General features: G+C 43.6%; 1 protein-coding gene across 2 annotated transcripts in view; it reads right to left on the bottom strand.

The window, feature by feature from the left end:
* The window catches only part of smyd3 (SET and MYND domain containing 3), a 194,080-nt gene that overhangs the window by 138,990 nt on the left and 28,278 nt on the right, over positions 1 to 26,812 (bottom strand). For both annotated transcript variants that reach the window (XM_035398656.1, XM_035398740.1), the window contains exons 2-5: positions 24,842 to 24,905; positions 21,044 to 21,151; positions 20,773 to 20,830; positions 18,693 to 18,829 (exon numbers count right to left, since the gene is read on the bottom strand). In XM_035398656.1, coding sequence (XP_035254547.1) covers positions 18,693 to 18,829; positions 20,773 to 20,830; positions 21,044 to 21,151; positions 24,842 to 24,905 — 367 coding nt within the window. The remainder of the gene's footprint in view (positions 1 to 18,692; positions 18,830 to 20,772; positions 20,831 to 21,043; positions 21,152 to 24,841; positions 24,906 to 26,812) is intronic.

Here is a 26,812-nt window from a genome sequence, read left to right as displayed (position 1 = left end):
TTAATGAGGATTTGGATGGGAGCTCTTAAAAAACATTCCTGTGCTAAACTGTGAATGTACAACTATTTAAAATTACAGATAGGCTAGATTTTTCTTTTCTGCCAATCATTGGCGAACCGCAACGATTGCAGGTATTTTGACGAGATGTTCCTGAATGAGACACATAAGATGTCCCAGGGTGACAGCAGCTACCTTGGCCCCATGGATCAATCTGCATTTGCAGGATTCTCATTCATTTGCAGCACACATTGAATAATTTCTGTGCTATTTGTGCATCTAGATTATATCTTATTTACTTGCAATAAATCAATTAAATTAATAATTAAATAAATAAATATATACCTAAAATTTGTTGTCAGACTTATGCCACATTAACACTATCTGGATGTTGCATAACTCAATTTAGCCATACCAAAGACCCAAGCTCAGTGGTCTGACTCTGCAGTCTGAACCATGAAAACTTTCTATCTTCAGTATTTATGAGATAAAGGGCTGTTACTGTACCCAAACTAATGTCTGGCAGTGTGGCAGAACTGATGAGCATTTTAGTATTATTCAGCACTGATATTATCCACACACTTTCTTCTTGAGTCTTCCTGAGTCTGAGTACTATTTTGTAAAATAGGACAAAAATTAGATCGAGAGGTTAAATGACAGGAAATTATGCTTGCGAATAGATTTGTCCTGTGGTAATAGGCTACCGCCAATCACTGCCTCATTGATTAACCAACAAAATGTTTCCTTAATATAATATTCACCTTTCAAATATTAGCAGATGCTATTAATGTGGCCTACCATTTGATCAATTGGTGTGCTGCATAGAATACATTCTGTTGCAAAATCGCAGACTGGAGTCCCATGTTTTTTTGTTTAGAAAATTTCTTCTTCCTGAGACGCTAACATTGTAGGTTTGCAGTGGACAAATTAATGTCCACTGTAAACCTACAATGTAAAATTAATGGATGATCAAACAAGTATAATCAATCACACACTTCTTTGATGATTACTACCATGAGAACATTATGTTGTAGTCTTCTGTCCCTACCCTGTGCCATTTAAGGGGAGGTACCACAGTGAATAGGGGGGAAAAAAATCCCCTCTTTGTATTGACTTAATTATGAGATTACATGCAGAAATGATCTCTTTGCGTGAAACAATTTTGCTGTCATTTTTTAATTAAAGCAATAATATTTGGTATAACTGATAAGAAAACAGCAATGTGGACCACCATACCACATTATGATACTCACAAGAGTATAGGATATAAAACAAGACCCCAGTGAAGATCCACCTGGTTAAGCAGAACATTTAGCAAGTCTCTCTTAAATATGTGATAAATGTGCACACACATGTACAGTGTGCCTAAGTGTATGCTTTCGACAAAATTTTACATCATCAAATGTAAGGTCTGAAAATCTGTGAAAATGTAACATAAAACCTTTTTATATTCTTAATGTAGCCATTTGAGTTCACGGTCATGATTTAACAACAGGTGGCAAAACAAATGGCTGTTAAATTATTAATTTAGGGTAACCACAATTGTTATTCAGCAGAACCAGAAATTCCATATACACTGGAATGACAATGTTATACCAACAGATAAGCCTATGTAAGTACTCTACTTCACTTTTTGCACATAAAATACATCTTATTTAAAGACGCAGTGCAGTCCATAAGTATTTGAAAAATGAGACAATTTTAGCTGCTTTAGCTCTGTATTCCACACATTGGATCTGAAATAAAACCATGAATATAAGGTTAAGTGTAGACTGGCAGCTTTATTTTGAGGGTATCTACATCCATATTGAATGATCGGTGTAGGAATCACAGTCCTTTGGGGTAACTACGTATAAAAAGTGCTGTAATTCCTACATTTATCATCCAATATGGATGTAAATACCCTCAAATGGAAGCAGTCTGCACTTTAACCTCATACTCATTATTTTATTTCAAATCCAATGAATGTGATGGAAAGGAGGCATATGCCCATTTTTTAAATAAATAAGTCCCTTGGATCTGCAAATAAATGTTTTTGCTTGTCTTAAGAGTAAAAGATCATTTCAGCATATGGTTAGTTCTGTACATCTTGCTACTTCCCGACCGCTTGAGTGCTCTAAAGTCACTGACATAAATGCCCTTTTCCACTTCCTGGGTGTACCGCTCAATATTGCCACCTAGAAATGCTGACTTGAACTCCTATCAATGTAATAACATCTAGTTTGATCAATAAAAAAAAACAAACAGTGTGTTTAATTGAATCTCAGTATGTGTTACCTCCACGATGGGCACTACAGTAGTAAAACTAAATTGGTCCCAGAGTCACAAACGTGTGTGTGTGGTTGACAAAAAACAAAATACCATGCCATATGTCATTTAGTGTAACCATGACCATGTAACCAATAAAGTATACTAAATTCTAAAGATAAATACTGTACTTGTTGACTCAGTGTGTATTGTTTTTATTTTTTTAAATAATTTTTTCTCTTCTGAAATCATTATCCATCAATGATCCCTATTCATCACATTACTAAACTCAAAGCACCTTGGTATGCACCATGGTAACATAATGCGAAGCCCCCGCCCATCCACTGACACCACATTGCAAGACAAAGCCCGTCTTGGATTCGGACCTGAATTTGAACCCGGTGTTTTGTAGTTGAGCTGAAGAGCTGCAGTCAAGGGGTCAGGTTTTTGGAAAATTGTGGAATTATGGTATAGCTCAAACATTAGGCTACAGCAAGCTAACACAGAATTACACTTCTTCAGAATTATTCCTCTCAAAAAATAACCAAACATGTACATCAAAAATACTAATGTAATATGCGCACCCCATTCAAGCCTGTATCAGGAGGCTGCCTGGCCGCATGCGTTTTGGAAAATGGACATGCTACTGTTCACTTCCACAAGCTGAAGAGATGGTGTCGCAGTGATGGGATGACTCCGAAATTACCACTGGGCCTCACAAATTGGAAGGAGCAAAAAAAAAAATTGATGAAAAAGTGCACGGCACTGATGTTCACTAAGAAGCACAGATACTTACTGAATAAGGGCATTCTCGCCCCCAGAGCCTAGCTCTGTCACAGCAACTGCCCCAGAAATACTGCTCCTTCAGCTTTCCCACAAACACACCTCCGCACATCTGCGACTCTCCCTCCATCATTATCTTTTTCATTATCATCTGCACATTTTCACTTCTGCTCGCACCCGTTTGCTCAGACATCTGTTAAGCTCCCACAAGATGGCTTCCTATAAGAGGGATTCTAATTTCATACAACAACATATTGGATGACGCACGTTGAATCGAGGGCAGGTACACGCTAGACTAATCCTGTGGTAAATGATTTTAGAGACTTTAGAAACTGAGAAATGGTCGTTTCGTAGCAAAAAGATGGATAAAATAAACTAACAGCATATGGATGAAAACTGCCTCTCAACAAATTGAGGAGAGTTTATGCTATTTATTTTTTCGTAGCAGTAAATCAAGCATGACTTGTTGGAACTCCGTTTCGCCCGCTGCCAGTAATCTAAAAAACCACTCTGAAAACATCGTCTTCTATGGCTAAAAACGTTATTAAATTACAGAAATTTGCATTACCCTGCTGGAGGTGATATTACAGTTGTAGGGTGGCAGAAAAAAAGACAGGAACGCATGCATGTGAACTGGGCACAGCAGTTATAAATGAATATGCACGGGGTATTGAGCAGATGGGACATAAATCATGGTCCAATTACACTATAGAATATCAACGCATAAATAATAGTAGCAATGGCTGCAAACAAATAAATGCGGGGGGGGGGGGGGGGTTCAATAAATAAGTGCATTATTACTGCATTATAAAAAACCCTAATCTTACGAATTTGTATTCCTCTAAATTATTGAGATTTCTTCCCTTTTAGACAAAGGTCCAGTCATTTTACACTCTAATCATAAAAGCAGGCTTTATGACTGAAAATAAAAGCAAAAACAACCTACAGGATAATTGTACAACAGCCAATTCATGGCATGGCAGGGGAACTCAGCATGTACATAAGAAAAACACAAAAAGCTGTAAACCTGAAAAAGTATTTTAGCTACAAAATCAAATGCAACTATGATTAAGCCTACATATTTACTTGGCGACCAACAGCTACAGTGAATGTGTTCTTCTAGTATGCTTCTATAGTAAATAAGTTTAGTGAATTTCTAAATCCATCCATTTCGCCTCATCTCAAACAGAATGACAAACATAAAAAAATGTCTGGGACGGGCTAACGAAGACTGTGGAGGAAGTTATGCGAACGGCAATCCATACCATGTGACACCGTAAGCTTTTTGCACAAAATTGTCTAAAACCAGTTCTTAGTATTTTGAATCAAATATACTACTCAAATGGGGAGATGTTTACATATATAAAACCACACTAGAAAACTGTATTTAATGCAATTCATTTTTTTAAGTCCAAAAATAAATAAAAATAGGAATGGTTTTTGCATTATATCAATGATATCAACATGCTGCCCTTGATACTTGCTCTCCTTCTCCTCCTCCCTCACTACCTCCATCTCTTCATCTCTCTCTGTGTCAGGGCGCCCTGGCCCCTGCTGATCTGGACAGCGTGCTGAGCAAAGGTATGACGGGTGAAAGGCTGCCGCGTTTCCCCGCAGCTGGCATCACCGCCTCCTTCTGTCAGAGCGCCAGGAGGCCGCCAAAAGTGCCCCGGAATACCCACGGTGCATCAGGAGGGGGGCCCTGACCCGCTGCCCGCATTTACCTTTAATAAGACGTTAAATGCAAAATGACAAGCAGATATACTTCCTCTCACACTATCCCCCTTTTCTCACGACCACTCCCTCTCTCTCTCTCCCTTTCTCAAAAACCCAAAACCCATTTGCACAATAAGCTAGTGTTCAAAAATCGGCTTTGTTCTGAGACCTGATCTTTCCAATGCCCTACGATGACTAAAACCAGGCTTGTCTAAACTTGAAAAGCACAGACCCTGCTGTCGGGTTGATTTCATAGTCTTATGCATACGGAAGGGGGGAAATGACTGGGAAGCAGAATATTTGTTTAGCGTCCATGATTTAGGGATGATTTGTCTGGCCTGTAATATTTGTTAAATAATGCAGGCGAGAGACAGGATATCGTGGTAAAAAGAGCAGAAGCAAAACTGAGCAATCCACACCACACTACGACCATTCACGCCACACTACTGGTCACGGGTAAGTACCCGGGCCCACAAGTTTACTTTAGCACATGTTCAGTTTTTTTCCTGCAAATACAACTTGGTAGCCTGCCAGATACAATGAAGTTTGCCATTACACTGCTATTACATTTGCACGAATAAGGTTGCCATCATTTATATAAAGGTTTAAGAACATTGTTTCTGCATGATGACAGGTGTAAGACATGGAGAACTGATTCAGGAAACTTAGGCCAGTGAAACTCAAGTTAGGGCCTTTCACACCATCGGCAAACTGGAGATTTACCCGGGTCACGAAACAGGTGTAAGAAAGTCTTGATCACTCCACACAACAACATGGTCATTTTGGACAGAAAGGCTGAGGGACTGCAAAACCCTGAAATGTTTTGGCCTATGCGGCAAACATACACCTACATTATTGCGCATTTACTGTACATCAACATACCTTAGCCCAAACTTAAAGTATGCATTGCACTGTTGTGGAATGCACATATCTCGCTGCTACACAGCATCGTCGGGTTCGTAATCAACCCTACAGCGAGGACACCAGCGGAACATCTCACTGTTATGAGTGAGCTAATGGATGCTAATGACGCGTACAGTTTTACGGCTGCAGAATTGTTCGTAGGGCTATAAGGTCTAAACAATACGTTAAGTTAACCAAAGAGGTTGTGGCTACGCAATGAAAATTAAAATCAAGACAGACAGTAGTTTCAATGCTTCTGGAGAGTAACTGCCTCTCAGGGGTTGTTAGTTTGATGCTCTTCATTCCATTCTCCTGTCCCTCCTTCCAGGGGTCATTAAACCACAAAGGTTAAGGAACCAGACCCACCCCCTGCACCGCGATCCGTTTCTTTCACCGGAGCCTGGACTGCACAAATAAACAGACAAAGAAAACACCAATAAGACGTCATTTCATCGAGTGCTGAGCCACTACTGTTTTTTTTTTTGTTAGCTGCTCTAACCCCTGGATAAAAATGAGTCGATTCCTTGTCTTTTCAGTCTTGCACTATTAAATCAGGGTACGGACCTTAGATCCTAGACTATGTGCTTCCAGCCAACGATGCCCATTGCTAATGATGTCTTTTGCTCAGAGTTCCGCGCTGACATCATCAGATACAGGAAAATGCATCCCCAGCAATCATCCCGCTTTCAAAGTCACAGAGGTCTCTCACAGCCAGGGTAACCATAACTACAGGCAACAAGGCCTGTCTGATTCACGACCGAATGTAAGCTAGGACGTCATTTGCTTAATTAATAAACGAGCCACGCGTTAAGTTGAACAAAAAATAAAAAGGAAAGGTAGTCTGATGTGAAGTCACTCAAGAAAACTCGGTTTGTGCTGCAGTGAGAGAGAAGGAGAGATGGAAAGAGATATATGAAGTCACTCAGGAGAGAAGGCATTGATTTGTGCTACAATGGGGGGAGAGAAAAGCCCAACACAAAGTCACTCAGGAGAGAAGCCATTGATTTGAGAGAGAGAGGGAGAAAGCGCGAGAGAGAGATAGAGAGCGAGAGAGAACGAGAGAGATCGAGGGAGAGATGGGCAGCTCATTAAATTGGAAACACCTGTGAGGACACTTCTGATGCACAGTAGGAGCAACCAGGCAAAACATCTCAGCTCAACCACCTTTCCCAATGCCACCCCCCCCGCTTCCCACATCAACCCCTCTCCTCTTTGTACTCTACACTATTTACCCCCCCCCCAGCACCTCCATCCTTCTCCTCTCCTCTCCTCTCTTCCCTTCTTCCTCCACTTGCCTCCTGCTCTGCAGCGAGCCTTTCCGTGGTTGCTGCTCATATCAGCAGCCTCATTAAAACGCGCAGACCCCGGCGCTGGAGCGGGGCCCTCCGTCAGATCCTCAGAGCGTGCGATCCGAAGCTCCCAGCTTTCGCATCGACACGGGTATTCTGGAAGTCTTCTCAAAGCAGTAACATGACTGGGGGGCGGGGGTGACGCTTCACGCTGCCGTGTCTCCTTTCCGCTGCACGCTTGCATTAAGGCTTTTGTTAAACCCTTCAGTACATGAGACTCGTTGTCTCGTCGGAAAATAATTTTCCTCACGACTGAAACCACATTACGTAAAAATGGCATCGCGGCTGTTGATCCCAGCTCTCCAGAGGAGGCATTTTGCCCAGTGGGGGCCAATCAGAGCAAGCCCGAGCAGCATCATTTAGACCGGAGCTGCCCAACCCTGTTCCTCGAGATCTACTGCCCTGCAGGTTCTCACAATAGCCCTAAAAATGCACATTGCATTCAACAGCTAGCGATCTTGTTGTGCTGCCAATTAGTAGAATCAGACGTGCCAAATTAGGGCTGACCCGAAAACCTACAAGATGGTACGTCTCCGGGAACAGGGCTGGGCACCCCTGATTTACACGGCCTGTTTTATGGCATCAGATAAGACAAGGAAAACGCATGTCGATCACTCCTAGGCTGCCTGCAATAAAACACGGACGATAACGTCAGCGTGTTACAAGTGCCTAGGTGAGCAACTTTGAAAGCAGATAACCGACTCCAGAAAACTGGAGGAGGAGGAGGGAATGGCTGGTAGCACATCGCTGCCAAGCCCGCAGAGGACCGTGTGAACGCAACCGCTCCACGTCTTACAGGTAAGGTGCTGCGGAAAGAAGCTCTGTAAGCGCGCTGTAATGAAATACAGGCGATCTCGGATGATGAGCGCATTTCCAGGACCACGGCGAGGATAGAAATAACCCGCACAACGCAGGGCCATTTAAACACTCTCGGGCTAGCCCCGTCGAGTGGAAACTGCCGGTGGACGCGCTAACCCACATACGCCGAGACCTGGGATCGCTTAAACCCGCTCCGCGTTAGGTGTTCATCATTTCCACCACCGTTACAGTAAATATGGAGGGGGGGGAATAAATTACAAACCGGCGCAGCTGCCAGTTCCTCATCTCCTCAGCCACGGGCGGTAAATTCCGGTAAACAAACCGCGGTGACTGTAAATCACTAATTACCTGATTGGTATGCAACGCTGCCAGCGTGCAGGCTTGAGAAGCAGTAATAAAAGAGAGCGTGCGGTTTGTAAGAGCACAGCAGAGAGGCCAGTGCTCTTCACGCGATGCTATGGAGCCAACAACAAGGAGGAAAACTCACTTGCACAAGAACACCAGTGCATTTTTAAAAGTAAGTAAATAAGCAAATAAATAGAAAGTCAAAATGAAAGAAAAAAATAAACCATTGTGAGGTCCAAATCAATATAATATTTTGTTGCTGTTGACTCCCAGTATGTTCAGTTCAGGCAATTGGCACTCGCAACTCCGGCAGTCATTTTAACCTGAGTAATACAAGATGGCTGACAAACATGCGACTGAACTTCAGGCACAGATGTAATCAAAAGGTAAGGCACGGTCATAACCCCCCAGGAAAATAAACGGAAACCCGAAGAACCGCCGATCCGCCCGGAGCCCTTCGGAACAGCGTCGTTTCTCCGCGAGCCAATGAAACGAGTCGGATGAAACACTCAGGGAGACGCGGGAGAGGCGCCATTACCCGCGGAAGCGTTTAACCGAACAGCGATATCGCTCCCACCTGCGGCGTCGAAGCGCTGCTCAACAGGCTGCTAGCACGGAATTGACCAATGTGGCAGCAGTCCAAACCGAGCACTTGAGCGCATTTATGAACCGTGTTGCCTGACACGGGATTGAACGTATTTCTTCTGACGTCTGAGCGTTGACATATTGTACTGCAAGTCTGCCCCAGACATTTCTAGGACTTCTTCAGCACATTGAGCACCCCCCCCCACCCCCCCCCCCCCCCCATCCCCTCCAGCTGTTATAATCCTTTTGAGTTCCCCGAAGCCATTAATAAGAACAGAAAATATTTATTTAAAGGCAGTACTCTAAGAGCAGCACCATTTCTTATGGTCACTTTTTTTTTGACAGCCAGAAAACATTTTAAAAGTCATTTGCCGATCTGAAGGCTTGCTCATAAATAATTTTCACCCACCTGAGGTGAACGGAATCTAATGGGCCATTTTACAGCTCGACCCTCTGTGCTCTGTGCCTCCACCACTACAACCCCACCGACCTGCTCTCACCCGCCCCCCTTCCCACATCCCCCACTCCGTGACTCCAAACTGCAGAAAATGCAGCTCTCCTCTTTCTACTCCATTTGGGTTCAAAAAGCTGTGTTCAGAGACTGGTTCTACACATGTGTTAACACCTGCATTTGGTGTGGTGATTGAGCTCATAAACTGAAGAAATAAAGCTAGCAAATAAATCTGTATTGTGAGTGGGCTAATTCTGTGCATAAAAATCTTTATAGAAACATACACACACGCATAAATGTATGTATACACACACACACACACACACACACACACACATGCATGCGTGAGCAGATTTTTCATACTGCGTTTCAATACTCTAGCCTTCTTCTATGAGAAGCTATCTGCTATCAATGTCATCAAATGGCACCTAATGGAGGAAATATTCAATCTTAGTGATTTTAGACAGATAACACTGCCCCCTGTGGGCAACTCAAGTAATAATTCTTCTTCTGAATGCAGACTGTTAAAAACATTAGACCCCACCAGGATCATTCACTGTAAGCACCCCAGAAATATTGCACATTTAGTTCTCATCTCGAATAAGCACTTAGTAGTAGTAGTAGTAGTAGTTCACTTAGAGACATGCTATGGTTTCATTAATAAAGGCACGATATGGGCAGTAAGGGATGGGTGTGCAAGCGTGCAGTTGCCAAGTCTTCACAGCCTGTGGTGTACATGTTTAACACTCCTATTCTCTTCCAGACCGGCATTAACTCAGCACGCACACATCAGACTGATAGCACAGACACACAGCAGGAGGCCGTGTGTCATGAGAAACACTGACTCACGTGCAGCAGAGAGCAGCGACCGTCTGTGGAAAAGGGACAGGGCTGAGAGGATGAGAACTGCCATTTCAAATTAGAGCTGTACTATCTTGTAGACTCGCACTGATTAACAAGCGCAATGCCAGCACTGACTTACAGCTCTGGAAAGGAAGGCAAGTCTAGCCCACACAAAAACAGCCGTTTCTGTAAAATGGCAGAACATATGCCCATGCAAATACCATGAAACAACAGCTGATTGTCTAAAGATGAACACGAGACAAAAGTACAGACAATCTCAAATCCAAATGCCTTAAGTAAATAGAAAAAATGACTAATTTCACAGTACTGGCAGTGTATATATATATACACATATGTATACAGTTAAATCATTGGGACAGTGACAATTTTTATCTTGGCACTAAACACCAGCACATCGGATATGAAATAAAACCATGAATATGAGATTACAGAACATACTGTCAGCTTTAATTACAGGGTATTTTCAGGGTAGTTACATCCAGATCAGGTGAACCATGTAGGAATTACAACCCCAAGCATCCTTCGGTCCACCCTTATGTCACCCCCTATGCCACGTCAACTTTGGTAACAAATATGCACCAGATCCGGACATTATACATTGAAAAATGTTGAGAAAATATTTGCCCAAGGTTGTCTATCCCTTTTGATAACGGGGTGAATGCTCTCGCAATTCACATCCTCTCGTTACCCAAATTTTATATAAATCACACAAACTGGAAAGGAATAGAGGACCATGAATACATCTTAAATAAAAAAATCCCAAAAAGTGCATTTTGTGGCATAGTAAAAAGTAAAAACTCAGAGGGGGGGGGGGGGGTGGATACTTTTGTAGTCCACTGCCCATACACACACTCATGCACGTGCGTACACAAGCACATGCACTCGCACACGCTCTGGCCCACACACTCACACTCGCGCGCACTCGCACAGCACGCACACACACACACACACACGCAGACAGACACAGAACCTCCTCTGCTGCATTCCCACTCAGGGAAAATCTCCAGGGATCGCACCACAGTCATTTCATCACAAGCCGAGCAGTCAACGTAATTGCAGACAGGAATTATATTTATTTGTTTTTTTATGCGAGAGCTTTCACACTCTGTCATAAGAATGCCGCCATTTGAAATGCATTTAGAGGTCAACGATGAGCTGAGTAAACAATATCAGGGAATCACGTGAGGTTCTGGGGGCTGCAACCAACTCTAACAGCCTATAGCTGGGAAAGGGGGGGGGGGGGGCAACATAGGGGACACAAATGAAGTAATTGTTTATGATAACGTGTGCACCATTTTATGCACCATTTGGACCGTTTCAGCATAATAAAGATGTCCTTGGAGAAGGGGAGGAGGCAGTAAAATATGACAGCCCCTACCGGCTCCAGCAAAGCAAATGACTTCACGCTGCAGAAGGGGGCTGAGACTTCCCAGGCATGAGACAGAATGGAGGGAGAAGCGTGTGATCTGACCCATCAACCCTCTAACCCCACCTCCTAGACCATTACATTTATCTACATTACTTTACATTTACTCAGCAGGCGCTTTTATCCAAAGCGACGTACAAAAGTGCATATCAAGGTCAGACCGGCTATGTCTGCGTCTCCTCTGTGATGATAATCTCACAGGGCCCTGCCCTGGGTGCTCCTTATGGAGAGAAAGACCTGGGTGTGGTTCAGGGGTTCAGAATGAAGTCAAGGCATCATAGACCGTAATGCGTTTGATGGGAAGGTCAGAAAAAGACATTGATTAATATGTTCAGGGGTTCCCAATATGGGGTCCAGGTACCCCCAAATAATCTAAGGAGGAGTCCCAGGGGTAGCCTCAGGAAAATGGGCATTTATTCACATATCTACCCCCACCATATTTATGACTATTTTAGCTGTAAGTGCATGTACAGTGCCTTCGGAAAGTATTCCGATCCCTTCATTTTTTCCACATTTTGTTAGGTTACAATCTTATTATACAATGGATTAAATTAATTTTATTCTCATCAATCTACACACAATACCCCATAATGACAAAGCGAAAACAGGTTTTTAGAAATTTTAGCAAATTTATTAAAAATAGAAAATTGAAATATCAATATTCAGACCCTTTACTCAGTACTTTGTTGAGGCACCTTTAGCAGCGATTACAGCCTTGAGTCTTCCTGGTAGGACGGTACAGGCTACAAGTTTGGCACACCTGTATTTGGGGTATTCCTCCCATTCTTCTCTGCAGATCCTCTCAAGCTCTGTCAGGTTGGATGGGGAGCGTTGCTGCACAGCTATTTTCAGGTCTCCAGAGATGTTTGATCGGGTTCAAGTCCGGGCTCTGGCTGGGCCACTCAAGGACATTCACAGACTTGTCCCGAAGCCACTCCTGCATTGTCTTGGCTGTGCGCTTAGGGTCGTTGTCCTGTTGGAAGGTGAACCTTCGCCCCAGTCTGAGGTCCTGAGCGCTCTGGCGTAGGTTTTCATCAAGGATCTCTCTGTACTTTGCTCCGTTCATCTTTCCCTCGATCCTGACTAGTCTCTCCCTCGATCCTGACTAGTTGCTGCCACTGAAAAACATCCACACAGCATGATGCTGCCACCACCATGCTTCACTGTAGGGATGGCATTAGCCAGGTGATGAGCGGTGCCTGGTTTCCTCCAGACGTGACACTTGGCATTGTGGCCAAAGAGTTCAATCTTGGTTTCATCAGAAAATCTTGTTTCTCATGGTTTGATAGTCCTTTAGGTGCCTTTTGGCAAACTCCAAGCAGGCTGTCCTGTGCCTTTTACTGGGGAGTGGCTTCCGACTGGCCACTCTTCCATAAAGGCCTGATTGGTGGAGTGGTGCAGAGATGGTTGTCATTCTCCCCGATTTCTCAGTTTGGCCGGGCGGCCAGCTCTAGGAAGAGTCCTGGTGGTTCCAAACTTCTTCCATTTAAAAATGATGGAGGCCACTGTGTTCTTCGGGACCTTCAATGCTGCAGAAATTTTTGTGTGCCCTTCCCCAGATCTGTACCTTGACACAATCCTGTCTCAGAGGCGTACGGACAATTCCTTCAACTTCATGGCTTGGTTTTTGCTCTGACATGCAGTCAACTGTGGGACCTCATATAGACAGGTGTGCGCCTTTCCAAATCATGTTCAATTAATTGAATTTACCATAGGTGGACAGAGTGTCACAGCAAAGGGTCTGAATACTTATGTAAATATCTCCGTTTTTTAATAGTTTAATAAATTTGCAAAAATTTCTAAAAAACCTGTTTTCGTTTTGTCATTATGGGGTATTGTGCATGGACTGATGAGAATAAAAATGAATTTAAACAATTTTAGAATAAGGCTGTAATGCAACATAATGTGGAAAAAGTGAAGGGGTCTGAATACTTTCTGAAGGCACTGTAAACGTCCAAACAAAAGCTACAATGAAAAACCATTGATCATAAAAAAGAAAAGTATTTTGTCCATATTACCATATTGCATCAATTACATGTTTTACTCTTTCCCAAAAAAAATAAACCAAGTCTGGTTTACACCTTTACATCCTTGATAATACTGTGACTGCTCATGACATATACTGCTGATGGAGAGCAAATCAGTCCACAGATGAGTGGACCTCAACTTTCTCTGTGACACACACAGCAGTAGGTTAAGCATCAGAACACAGCAGGCCAGGTGAACTCATGTTCTCAACAATCGCCAAACAAAATCTTTGCTGTTCGTGCTTCAGGAGGCTAAGCCTTCCAACCTCACATCTTATGGTGTTATTTTACTGCCAATTGTGGAGAGTAATTAAATGCGAGAACACGGTTCCTTCAGCTCTCGTGCAGATTTCTTTTTCTCACAGGCAAAAATGTGTGTGTGCCCTCAAATTCACCCTGATCGTGCACAAATTTGCTGGTCTCTCACTTGGTGAGTATGTGTGCCTATGAGTATTTTCAGTACAAGAACACTGCCAAAAATCCAAAACCAATCAGAGTAGGTTGTGGGTTTGACCAATGAAATTGTTAGGCCTACTGCTCTCCTACATTCTCACTGGTTGGAGAAGGGCAAAGCTGCTGGATCAAGCAGTATTTCTTCTATTTCGAGTGGTATTTTATCCATTGTAAATTTTACTCTTAAATAGTTAAAAAAATAAATAAAACAAATAAAAAAAATTGAAAATATATAAAATAATGATGCTAAGACATATCTATGATGCACAGGTCATCTCTGTCTTCAAGCACTTTTGCCAAATTTGTGCACCTGTAGCTGTATTTGATATTCCAAAATGTGCATAGGACATTTCTGGCACTCTTTTCTGTGTAGGGAGTGAAAGAATAAATTTTTTAAAAATGTATGATATATACCCACAATTATGTAACACTAATGAATAATGGTATCACAGGACTGCTCACATTGACCCAATGTTTTTACAGGTGCCTATAAATTAAGATAAATGTAAAAATGTAATTCAAATAAAATGTAATTCAAGACTTAATTTTTGTGCTTAAACAAACCAACAATACTGGAAGATGGTACACTAATTGGATCATGGTATCTAGACCCACCTACATTTACAAAAGTGACTCAGTTTAAAGATATCGCTGCAAGCTATGTTTGTAATGATGCTCTAATACTGGAGTAGTGCATCACATGAAAATCTAGGCCATCTCCCTTGGCCAACAGACCTTAATGACACAACCACAAAACTAATATTCATTTTCTTTGCAAAAGCTCTTGGACAACATACAGACACAACTTCCGTTCTCCCCACTACATATTATAATTTCATACAGTTAGGTCTGTTATAAATATCTTGCAAAAAGGTAATGCCCCACCTGAGATTTGAATATTTGAACAGGAGGTGCGGTAGGTGGAAGCTGGGGAATGGTGGGGGGAAAAAAACCCTGGAAATAATGCACTTTCAACTGACATTTACATAAGTCAAATTAAATATTACACCTGTATGAGCACTTCACTAGTTACAGTGTATAAAATATGACTGTTTATATTCTAAATTTACACAAAGATATGTCAGGATACACTTTAACATTACGTTTTCCACAGAAAATGTACTCATGAATGGGTAGTGGCCAGCTAAGAGCGTGATCTGGAAGGGATCCACTGACCCAATCATTTGCAAGTATTACAATGGATGAGAGTAATCCAACAACAATGGACATGATGACGGGGTTTCAGACACGTTACACAAGGAAAAGCTGATTATTAATTGATTATTGATTGGTTGTCGTCAATAACGGTCCGTATGCACGTAACGTTGGGACATAAAAAATGTCAGCCCCCCAGTGTAGAAGTAATACCGAGAGAACACGCAGAAGTGAGAGAAAGATGGCTTTCATTACCCTTCGAAAGCTGTGGAGCAGAGCTAATGATGTCCATTGGCATTTATGGACATTTCACCATCATCAATAGCCTCAGTGTCTCGCCACTGCATAAATTACACTGCCACACTGATCTAGTATGGGCTGTATAATACAGATGCCGGCCTCTAATATAGTATAAAACTGTCCCCATTTGAACAAAGCTGACCATACTATGAATATTTAAAGGAGCATAAAACATAGAACTGCTCTTTAAGGGCCATGTTGTAAGAATGTTGTATTAAAATTCCTAATATACAATCCTGGATACATTTATACTAAAGCTTTGGCACTGCAGTACTCATTCAAAATGGGGGGAGGAGGGGGGGAGCTGGACAAGAGCTCTGCAAAAAAAACAGTAAATTGACTGTAAAAGACTTGTTTCCCAGCCATAGCAACAGACACCACATGGACTCAAGAGTGTAAGTGTTTTTTGTTTTTGTGTTTTTCTTTTTGTTTTTTTTTTTTACTAGAGCCAAATTGGGCATCCCGCATCCTTGAAGCTGTGTGAAGTCTGAATAAAGACAATCTCAAGATCCACTACCCGGTGATGAGAGAAACGATTACAATTTGTGCGGAAAGGATAACGGCTTTAGTGTGCGAAAGACCTCTCCTGGCTTTCGAGCTGACAGGTTGCAGTGTGGGAAGATGACCTCATTTGGCTGTTTCGGACAAAACCTTAAGGCAGCGTGGAGAAACAGGCAATAAAAATAGCATTCAGCCATCGATTCATTTAGGGACTTAAAACTGCACGCCTCCTCCTCTTCCTTAGATTTCAGGTCATGAATTGTGTACAAGTGGGCACAAGCACATACACTATGTAGCCTATGACTTGTCTCCAAAGCAACATAATCTGACTCGGGGAATGACAGAACGGGTGACAAAGTGAACACCAACCGAGAAACATGCGTCACTTCCACCGGCTGACCCAAAAATATGAAAAAAAGCCTCAGGCTTTGGCAGCATCTATCTAAATTTAACAGGAGAAATGACTCCGTCTCAGCACTGTGACAGTTGATAGGCCTTCAATTGAAGTCCTGCCAATGAGAGCTATAGCCTCCTTCCTCTTTCTTAAGTGACATGCTCTTTGGCTGCCTGAGTTTCACGTGACAAAGCATTTCAAAGATCCAAAGTAGTTTCTATGCTGATGGCTAGGAGGAAAAATTTGATTGGGACCTCAATACCCAACAGCTAACCGGGAAAACAAAAAACAGAAAAAAAACTTGGTTTGTCTGGGTCTGGGTCCTGCCTTTTAAGACGAAACCAAGTGTTTTTGATTCTATCAGCAATGACCAATAGAGCGTCAATCAGACCATTCCAAGGGACCAATGGAATTTGTCATATCAGCCTATAAGATCCTTTTCTTGGCGCGGGACTCAAAGTGGGCGAGGGTGACGTACTGTTTTTCGTCTTTGTCTCAAGGGCAACATAAACCTCCAGAGATGTTAATCGGAGACAATCCATCAATCATGTAAGCAGCAAATAAACGCATTGTGTATCCCAGGGGCATCAAAAATAGGAGGGTTCATGTACGCTGTGAAAAAGCACCCACAGCTGGCAATACAGTTGTAGTTAAAGTAGTACTAACTAATACGAAGAGCGACACTACAAACCTGTTGTTGGTTGTTAGCCCTCATCAGGAACCCAAAAAAGGTAGAATGATAATTGTGAAAGCCGGAACACAGGGCCTCCATTTTGGCTCCGCAGTGGCTCAAGACCAGAGGATGCAACGGAAGCATTATTTAAATTTTTCCACTTTTTATCCATCCATCCATTATCTCTACCTGCTTATCCTGGTGAGGGTCGCGGGGGGTGCTGGAGCCCACGCCAACGTGCATTGGGCGAGAGGCAGGAATACATCCTGGACAGGCCGCCAATCTATCCCAGGGCACGCACACCATTCACTCACACACTCATACCTACGGGCAATTTAGAGCCTCCATTTAGCCTACCTGCATGTCTTTGGACTGTGAGAGGAAACCCACGCGGACACGGGGAGAACATGCAAACTCCACACACAAAGGCCCACACCCGGGTTCGACCCCAGGTTCGATCCTGATGTGAGGCGATAGTGCTCATTTATTTATTTTATTATTAAAAGGAAAGCAAACAGCCTTATGTATTTTTTCATTGTGTTCAGACGAGGGAAAGCAGAGAGGGCAGAGGGAGGGATATGGGATCACAGTGCAGAAAATGGCAGAGAATCGAACCCTTTTCCACATGAACATACAGGGGTGTACGAGCTGACATTCTGCCGCCCTACAGACCGTGCCACACGGTCTCTGTGGCAGTTTGTAATGTTCGCCCTGGAGTCAGTAGTCAACTACAATCCAACACAACATGCATCCACTGTCACTACTATGAATATGAAACCCCCTTGACACATAAACCAGAACTCACAGCAAGCGAACCTCAAGCTAGTAGCTCTTGAGAAATGCACATGAATGGACATACTGGTGTGGGATTAAGATGGCTGCAGCGCCAAATTGAGGCAGACAAGTCCACCCACCGATCCACTTTTGTGTTACACGATTAGTTTTGGCTCCCCTTAAAGCAAACGCTGCGTTGGATGGTCCATGGGTAAAACCCGCTGCAGGCCGTTTTGTGGATAACAGGTGCTGGCTTTTTCATGCCACGCTCTCTCTCTCCGTCTGCCACACAGATGTGCACTTATCCTCCCGTTCCCACCCTGCACACTAGCCAACGGTGACCCCCCATAAGTGTGACGCGTAAAACACAACACCTCAGCCGTAGACAAAGCCTCTGGAGCACAGTCAGCCACCTGCAATGGGCTGCACTGTGCTGGAGGCAGAGAGGAAATCCAAAAAGCCCCTTCGCACCAAATAAACCTCAGCCTAACAGATTTTATAGACCAGAAACCAAAAGAAAAAAGAAAAAAAAACATGTTCCATAATGAATTTAAATGGTTGACATCACTTCCAATGCTTAATGGAGCTCGCGAACAAAACCTTAGCGTTTCTGGATCACAAGCTAACTGGCGCGAGATGGACGGAGGTGGCCCGAGGCCTCTAGGGCCAGGAACCCAGGAAAGGTGCGAACGAATCACTAGAATAAGGTACTGTACCACTGCACTTCCCCGATCTATGCGTCTGTGCTTTGGGAGGGCGCTAAAAGTTAATCATCCTGCTACATTTCGTTCGGGTTGCCATGGTAACCGCATGCGGAGGCCGCAGCCTGCCGCTCCAGCGCTCCGGCGTGTGCTGTCGAGGGGGGGGGGGGGGGGGGTGATGGGGGATGGGGGGGGTTTACTTTGAGACTACGGGGGGGACGGGACTTACTTTGGCGATGACGCTGATGGGGTCCAGGCCGGGTGGGAGCTCAGACAAACGGTCGGCCTCCTCCTTCAGGTAGAGCCGCAGGGCGACGCCCAGGCCCTCCAGCTCGCTTCTCTTCTCCTCAGTCATGTCGGACAGATCTGTCGGACAGGGGCAGAGGGACGCTGGTCATTGGGCTGAGACTAGGGGGGCGGGAAGGGGGTACAAATAGAAAATCATTTCATACGTTTCAAGTATTTTCTTCATTATATATGAGCATTCGCTTCACAATATATTTCAAACTATATTAGCACGCATATTAGGCAGCAAGCTGAAAATAAACCGAGCGAGGCGGTTAGGTGCATTAAATGCGTTAATTGACACATTCATTTTGACAGCCCCTGTTTCTATTTTATTTAACGTCCGCTATTTATGTGCGCAAAAAGCTGGTGCTCAAAATTCCGCACGCTCACCCACGCGCTCAAGCCCAACGCACGCAAACGCGGCGTTTCTGCGGCGCAGCGTCTTAGCGTATCGGGAGAAGCCGTCCGGTCCGGACAGCCCTCTCTGCGCGATCGCTGGGGCGCCGCTTCAAGAATCGATGAGCGCGGCCACCCCGGGCACGACCCCGTACCTCTGCGGTCAGCGAGCGGGGCCCGAACTCAATGAAACGCGATCGATTGCGCAATAAATCTCACCGCCGTTCGGACGAGGGGCTGCCGTTCCATCACCAGGGGGGAGGGAGCGCACCGGGGCTATAAGGACAAACTGAACTGAAGACACCCGACGGGCTCGCTCCCGTGTGTCATCACAAATTACAGCGGGGAGTAAAGGTTCAAAGGGATCATTTGTGTGTGTCCCTCTGCACGTGTGTCCATCTGTGCGTGTCCCTCTGTATAAGAGTCCTTCTATGTGTCCCTCTGTATCTGTCTGTGTGTGTGTGCATGTGTGTGTGTGTGTGTGTGTCCCTCTGCACGTGTCCCTCTGTATAAGAGTCCTTCTATGTGTCCCTCTGTATCTGTGTCTGTCTGTATGTGTGTGTGTCTCTGTATACGAGTCCTATGTGTCTCTCTGTAGTTGTATCTGTCTGTGTGTGTGTGTGTGGGTCCCTCTGTGTGTCCCCGTGTGCGTCCCCTTGAGTGTCCGCATGTGTGCGTATATCTGTGTCCTTCTGTGTGTGTCCCTCTGCTTTTGTGTGTCCACCAGTATGTCCATATGTGTGTCCCACTGTGTGTCTCTCTGTGTGTCAGTGTCCCTCGGTGAGTGTATGTGTGTGTGTGTGTGTGCCTGCGCACGTACGCGCGCACACCCCTGGATTCCAGCACAGCCCGGCAGAGGAGCCAGCTGAGTAACACCACCTCCGCTGGCTTCGGCGAGTAACCGCGCGCGGTTCGGGCGGGAGGGCTGGAAGCCAGTCAGGATGAAATACGCGGCCTCGGCAATGCGGTCTCTCCGAGAGCCCGCCGCTCATAAAGCCCGGAGCGTAAATCAGCCGGCGAAACCGCGCTCGCAACGGAGGAAAACAAACATGCTAAAGAGAAAGGCGAACGGGGTTCTGGGGAGACTTTGAGAAAGACGAACGACTGCCTGCCATGCGCCGGACGGGCTCTGATAAGAGACTGTGGGATTAATAAGACCTTGAAGGAACGCAGGGCGACCTCTCACCTTCCTCTCCCAGCGCTGATTTGCCCATCTCCAGCAATTTCTTTACAACTGGCGCTCTTTGCGGTCCGTGTTATTGCTCTTTTACTACGGACTTGGGTTTCCATTTCCCATTCAATATGACACATGTAGCGTACGCGACAGCCTGTTTATTATGCCATTGCCTTTTACGGTTAAATTTAAGAACAGCAGCCCTCTCCTGCAACAGAACACTAATGTCTGCCGTTTGACAGTCAGGGGCTACTACCTCAGGGAAAGATAAGGGGAGACTAGGCAAGGGCAGTAACAATTCACTCCACCATCTGTACCATGCTGTACTACTACTGCCATAAAGCTGTTCTTAAACATGTTCTGGATTTCTCTAATTGGCCAATATACAGGCAACATGCCATATCTTCAGCATCGGGTGTACAGCCATCAGATCAGCATAGGTCCTACTTACGTGACTCAAGTTCTTCCAAAGAGTACAGCTTCTCAGCCGGGCCGTGGGAACGGTTTACCTGAGGGGAGAAGAGCGAGACAGGGAAGAGGGGTCATCGCTAACTTGGATGGGAACGACCGACCCCACGTGAAAGCCCTCTGAGGAAAAGGCATTGTTAAGATCCATAGAAAATGAGTCAACAGGTTTTAGGATTTGGAATTTTGGGATGGCTGTCAGCGGGTGGGGTCGAGCTTTCAGTTCTGAGGTTTAGTCGGCGTTGGGAATGGCGTACCAATTTAGAGAGGATTTTGGCCACCAGCCGGACAGAGTCTGTGGGGATCGCGGGATGGAGACGCTGGAGGCGCCGGCATTCCTCCCTGTGCTCCGGCCAGGACCGTTTCTGGAAAGGAGAGCAGGAAAAAAAAGGAGAAAGATCAGCACCTGTTAAATTAATCAAAATCGAAGCAAAGACTCACATTTTGTTACAAGACTTCAACCACAAAGACACCAGTAGTGTGTAGCTGTATGACCAAGCCGGCAGAGAGAACAGGTTACAAAAGTTAAAGATTTTCATTGAAGCATCTTTTTCATTGTCTTCATTGAGCATCTTTGCGCGACACGGGGAAGCTTCAGGCCATTTATCCTGGCTGCGTCCCTCAGTATAAACAAGTACCAAAAATACAACTTTAATACTCACTATATGTGACAGCAGTGTTTTAGTTCTGTGGTTTTACATATTAGGGCATAGCTAAACCCTGTCTAGTCCTCTCTTCATGTGACTCATACCACACACAAACTTTACTTTGTCCTTATTTATTCAACCAAAAATAAGCCAGCTTTTCACAGAAGGCGTCTGCATTTTGGCTTATTCTTGGTTGAATAAACAATGACAAAGTAAAATCTGTTATGTTTTATCTGTCACATAAGATTATAATTATCTACTCACAGAACTTGGTGAGTATGTGATGAGGGTTAGTTATGCCCTAATATTCAAAACCGTAGAACTGAAAGAATGTGTACTTTCTTCTTCCACATTACTGTATATAACTTTAGATAAAAATGATGAATCATAAATCATGTTTTAAAGTTTGTGTATGTGTGTACACAAAGCAAAAAAATAGTTCCCAATAACTACCCACCAAGACAGACAAAAAAAAAAAAAAAGTCTTTATGCTTTGGAACATAACACAAACAACATTCTTTTGATCTGGCACACAGTGGTAGTCAAGTGGCACAGCAAGAGGCAGTCCCTTCCCAGAGGTCTTTTCAGGTGAACTCTTAACAGCAGGAATAGGATGATGGTTCATCTGAGGATGGTTTTGAGGTGGACATTGATGGCTAGTGTGCGAATGTAATTTCATAGGCTTTTTTTTTTTTTTTTTTTTTTTACTGCTTTGCTGTTGGGACACAAAGTCCAGGTAGGATACCATCTGGTATGCAGAGGCATTTTGGCCCAGTTCTCATTTATTATTATTGTTTTTGGAATGACCATACATTTTTTCCAGGGGGAAGCATACTGGAATGTCCAAAACAAAATTAACAACAATGCAGGCTTAGGGCCAGCTTCAGCTGCAAGCCAGAAGATGGCTATGCCAACGTGCGAGAACAAGTCTTCCTGTATGGGCCTATGGACTTTGTTATGGATTTATATTCCATAACTACACATACATTCCAACTTTAATGCTCAATCCTACCAGAAGAACCTAAAGTCAGGAAAATAGGTGCACACATTTAATTGAAGATTTGGAGAAGACACACTTTTTTCTGCTCTCTCTACCCAACTGAAGGAGGTTGGGATGGGCCCAGGAAAAGTGGGCATTTTGAATTTGAGGAAAAAATGCCTAGTTTTATCAAATATGTGGATATAAGAATGAGTGGGAGGATGTGTTGGACAGGGATTACAGTAAAATGTTATGTGTCTGCGTGTGCGTGTGTGTGCATGTGTGCGTATGTGTGTGTGCGCGAGTGTGTGTATGCGGGCATGTGTGTGTGTGTGTGTGTGTGTGCGCGCATGTGTTCAGAATGGGGGCTGCTTAATGAACTGAGGAGTGAAGAAAACTGGTGGGTGGTAGCATGTGCTTATCTGTACTGCATGGCTAAGTGAAATTGGTAGGCGAAAATCTTCCATCTGGTCAAACAAATCCCGATGCGCCAGTGCAGTGATGGATACACCGTGTTGTAGATGATGCCATCTTTTGGATGAGATGTTAAACCAAGGTCCTGATTCATCGTCATTAAAGATCCCATGACACTCATCGCAAAGAGGAAGGGGTTCTCTGATCGCAAAGAGTAGGGGGTTCCCCAGTGTCCTGGTTAACCCATAGACCTAAGGCGCCCTCTAAAAAACATTCTAAAACCTAAGGCATTGTTGTAAACAACCTCCTAAAACCTGAGGGTTTTCTGAAAAACTTGACAGAATTGTCAACGTTCACGAAAACCTTTATTTCTCAGCCTCTGTAGCGGATAGAAACATGAAATAAAAAACCATTTGAGAGCTTAAACCTTTGGCTTTAATTGGAAATTATTGCCTTTGCCCTAATGTTCATTAACATCTTTTTTTTTTTTTAAATCAATAAAACTGAAAATGTTGACAAATGTGCTTGTTGTTTCCAGCCATATTTTCAATAAAACAAACAAACAAACTGGCAGTGGGTGCTTCACATTAGCAGTGGTTGAGGAGAGCTTCCCCCTTATCACTGTAAAGCACATTGCATGTGAGAAAAGCATTATATAAATGCAAGGAATTACTATTGTTAAAATGCTACAGTGATGAGACAGGCCTGCAAAAACCATCAAAAGTTCCCAAATGACAGAAAAATAAAAGGCTTGGTCAAACTCTCCCACTGAAGTGTGATCACGGATGGTCCCACGCAGACACACACATTTCAGCCTGGATGCTTCAGGTTGTCTAAGAGAATTTAAACTGACCCATCCTTCGCATTATGTAGTAGTTTGACCCATTTTTTATTTTAACAGCTGCAGGTCAACGCAAGAGTAAAACCACTGGCCGTTTCTACAACGTAACTGCTAAACCTTACTCACGCGAATACAAAGCATGTGTAACACGGAGTCGCAGTAACCTCTTTATGCGGCCGAACGATCAACCCTAAAGAAGCGCCCGTCCAGCTTGACATCGAAGGCTCGTGATGCTTCTCCAGCCCTAAGGCCAGGTTTGTTTCCGTTCTGAATCTAGAAGCAGGCTTTTTTTTTTCTTTTTTTTTTTGCCCCAGCAACCGAAGGATAACACGGGGATAAAAATAATCAGCAGTCATTTCTTCGCTTCGCGGCGCTGCTCGTTTAGCGGCGGGGAAACGTCTCCGGAACGGGACCGCTCCCCGACGCGCCGAGACGCTTCTTTTAACGGACGAAAGAAAGCCCGGGGGGCCGCTCCTCGTGCCGCGCGCCGTCGTAAAAAAAAGCAACATCTGTTTGTGCCTGACCTGGTCGCGGCGAGATCGCGTAATTGCACGTTTCTGCCCGGTATCCCGCTCTGCGATCCCACCGCAGGTTTCCATTACAGAGCAATCCAAGTATGAAGCCGAATTAATACCACTGGAGGTAGCGACGCAACATAATTACACAGTAAAGTATTCAGCCATATGCACTGGGAAACTGCACGAGCATTCGACAATAAACCACTGCCCGTGCAGCCTCATTGTCAGATCATAGTTCAGGTGGCACGTAATTTGTAATTAGGCATTTCAGTAATTCTACCTACTTCTCTTCGTTTGTTTCAAGATGAAGACCAAATAGTCCATGGAGACCGATGGCTTTAGGTTATTTTAATTAATTTCAGGAATGACAATGAAAGTGCAGTCGGTTGTGCGCCTGTATTGTTTGTTTCTCATTTAAGCTGTTCCCAGGTCAGTCCTCCCTCTCCCGCTCTCTGTCTGAACACAGTGATGAGCGATGAGGCCAAGAAAGCAAAGCATCGCCATAGGGTATGGAGAAGTACAACAGAAAACTATGAAAAAGAACAACTATTTTTTATTTTACACGCGCACTAGCACAGGCACAAGCAGACGCACACACTATATTAAAAAGAAAGAACGGATGTGAAATGGCCGATGGCATTGGAACACATCGTTACCTGGCAACTGGCATTGCAGTAATGAGCAATCTTGCACTGAGAGCACCGCCGCAGCTTGTCCTTCCTGAAGAAGGGGGGTGGGCGGGGGGCGGGGGGGGGGGGGGGGGGGGGGGGGGGGGCGGGCAGAAGACAGACAGGATGTTTCGGAGGTTATAACACTGGTTCCCAAACTACGGAGTTAAGGGGGCGAGAAACAAGACTTTTGGATTATACAATATGACAGACAAAGCATTGCCTTGATTCAATCAAATTTCTTCATTACCATTGACAAATAAATGTGAAAACATATACTGTTATAGAGGAAAAAAATGTGTAAAGTTAATTTTGTTTATTTCCAAATTTTCTGAATTGTGTTTGTAAAGGATGAAACTACATTTCATTTGTTTGTCAACTTCAAAATTAAAGTCGGGGACGTAGTGGAGAGAAGAAAGGGGGCAAATGCTTACCTGAGGAGTGAAGGGAACATCCAGTGTAGGGGTGCAGACAAAATGAAAGAAAGAAGAAGAGAAGAAGAGTTAAGAGTTAAATTTGGTCACAAGGAAGTCTCAGAGGTGTCATATAATAACATCAGCAGCTCAACCTTTTCCCATAGGTTCTAGCAAAATAATGTTTTCATCCATTTTTTTAAATTAGATGCACATGTAATTAAACAGAAATGATGACCTCTTGCAAACCTAATTCAAACAGCTGAAATCGTGAAAATTGGACGCATAATTCTTCTCACCAGTTATCTCAAGGCACAGGAAATTATTTTGATCATACTTCAAGTGATTTTCCTCCCCTCAATTTTCACACCTCATCTATTCTTGCACTGTTAAGATATTCAAGCTGTGCTCAAGATTATTTTAAGCTGCAATTTACCAACAGTGACTCATATGCCATGAGTTTCAGCTTTCTTTTTTCTTTGCACAAAATTAGGCCGGCAATGAAGAACTTCAGTTAGAAAACTGACCTGACTGTAATTTTGACATTCTAACCAGACTTTAAATTAGGCCTAATCCTCTCTCAGTGAAAGTAAAATGAATATGGCCTAGATTTGTCCTTATAAATGCAAGACAATGCTCTTGAACTGTGTTAAAGCAAAAGGCTAATGCACATTTAATACGATTCAAATTCAACGCCAAATCTTGAATCAATACAGACCTACATCTGCTGAAAATTCAAAAATGCCCTAGTTTCAGCATTAAGAGCATTATGCAAAACAAATAAAACACCTTTATTGCGCTAAAGACTAAATCAATGGGTGTATCCATGGTTAGCTACTGTGCTATAGACCCATCAGGTATCAAACTGTATTCTTAACACAGAAAGTTTTGCTGAAGATGAAGCATTTTAATTTGATGCATCTAATGAATAGTCATTGAGGGATGTGGCCAAGTACACTTGAGATGGTAGATATTCTGTACTGTAGCATATCAGGAGGAATGAAAGCAAAACTAATCTCATCTAAAAACAAGAAAAAAAAACATCTCATTTGTACCCTGTAAATAACAACAGGCTTTGAACTTGCAGAAATCTAATCACTATTCTGGCTCACCGTGCCACACGGCTGCCCCCATGTTCATTTGGGGGTTACATTAATTGTAAAAATAAACCAAAGGGGTAGCATCGCCCACCCAGTTTACACTGAAAGCTCAAAGAACAAGTTAGTCACAAGAAAAGAACCAAAAAATGTAACACACTGAAAATGTAACTTAACGAAAACAGAAAAAAAAGGATTGAAAAAGTTTCTGGTTCCCCTACAATAAAAAAGTCATAAAAATGTAAACTACGGAGATGTAAAATGCCAATTTTTTAAAATTTATTTCAACTTCTATGCATCGGAGTGCAAATTAAAATTGTTTGCTTTTGAATTTGCCAAACAGTATGTTTTATCTGATTAAGCCCTGGAGCCTGCCTTCCTCATCTAATTAACAGAAAGGCCTCATTCATGCAACGTTAAGCCTAGCTGCATTATTGCCTGCCACTTGG

Source organism: Anguilla anguilla, chromosome 1 (genome assembly GCF_013347855.1).
Source record: "Anguilla anguilla isolate fAngAng1 chromosome 1, fAngAng1.pri, whole genome shotgun sequence".
Taxonomy (NCBI): domain Eukaryota; kingdom Metazoa; phylum Chordata; class Actinopteri; order Anguilliformes; family Anguillidae; genus Anguilla; species Anguilla anguilla.
Note: the sequence above shows the minus strand (reverse complement) of the source record. Positions and strands in the feature narration are given on the sequence as shown.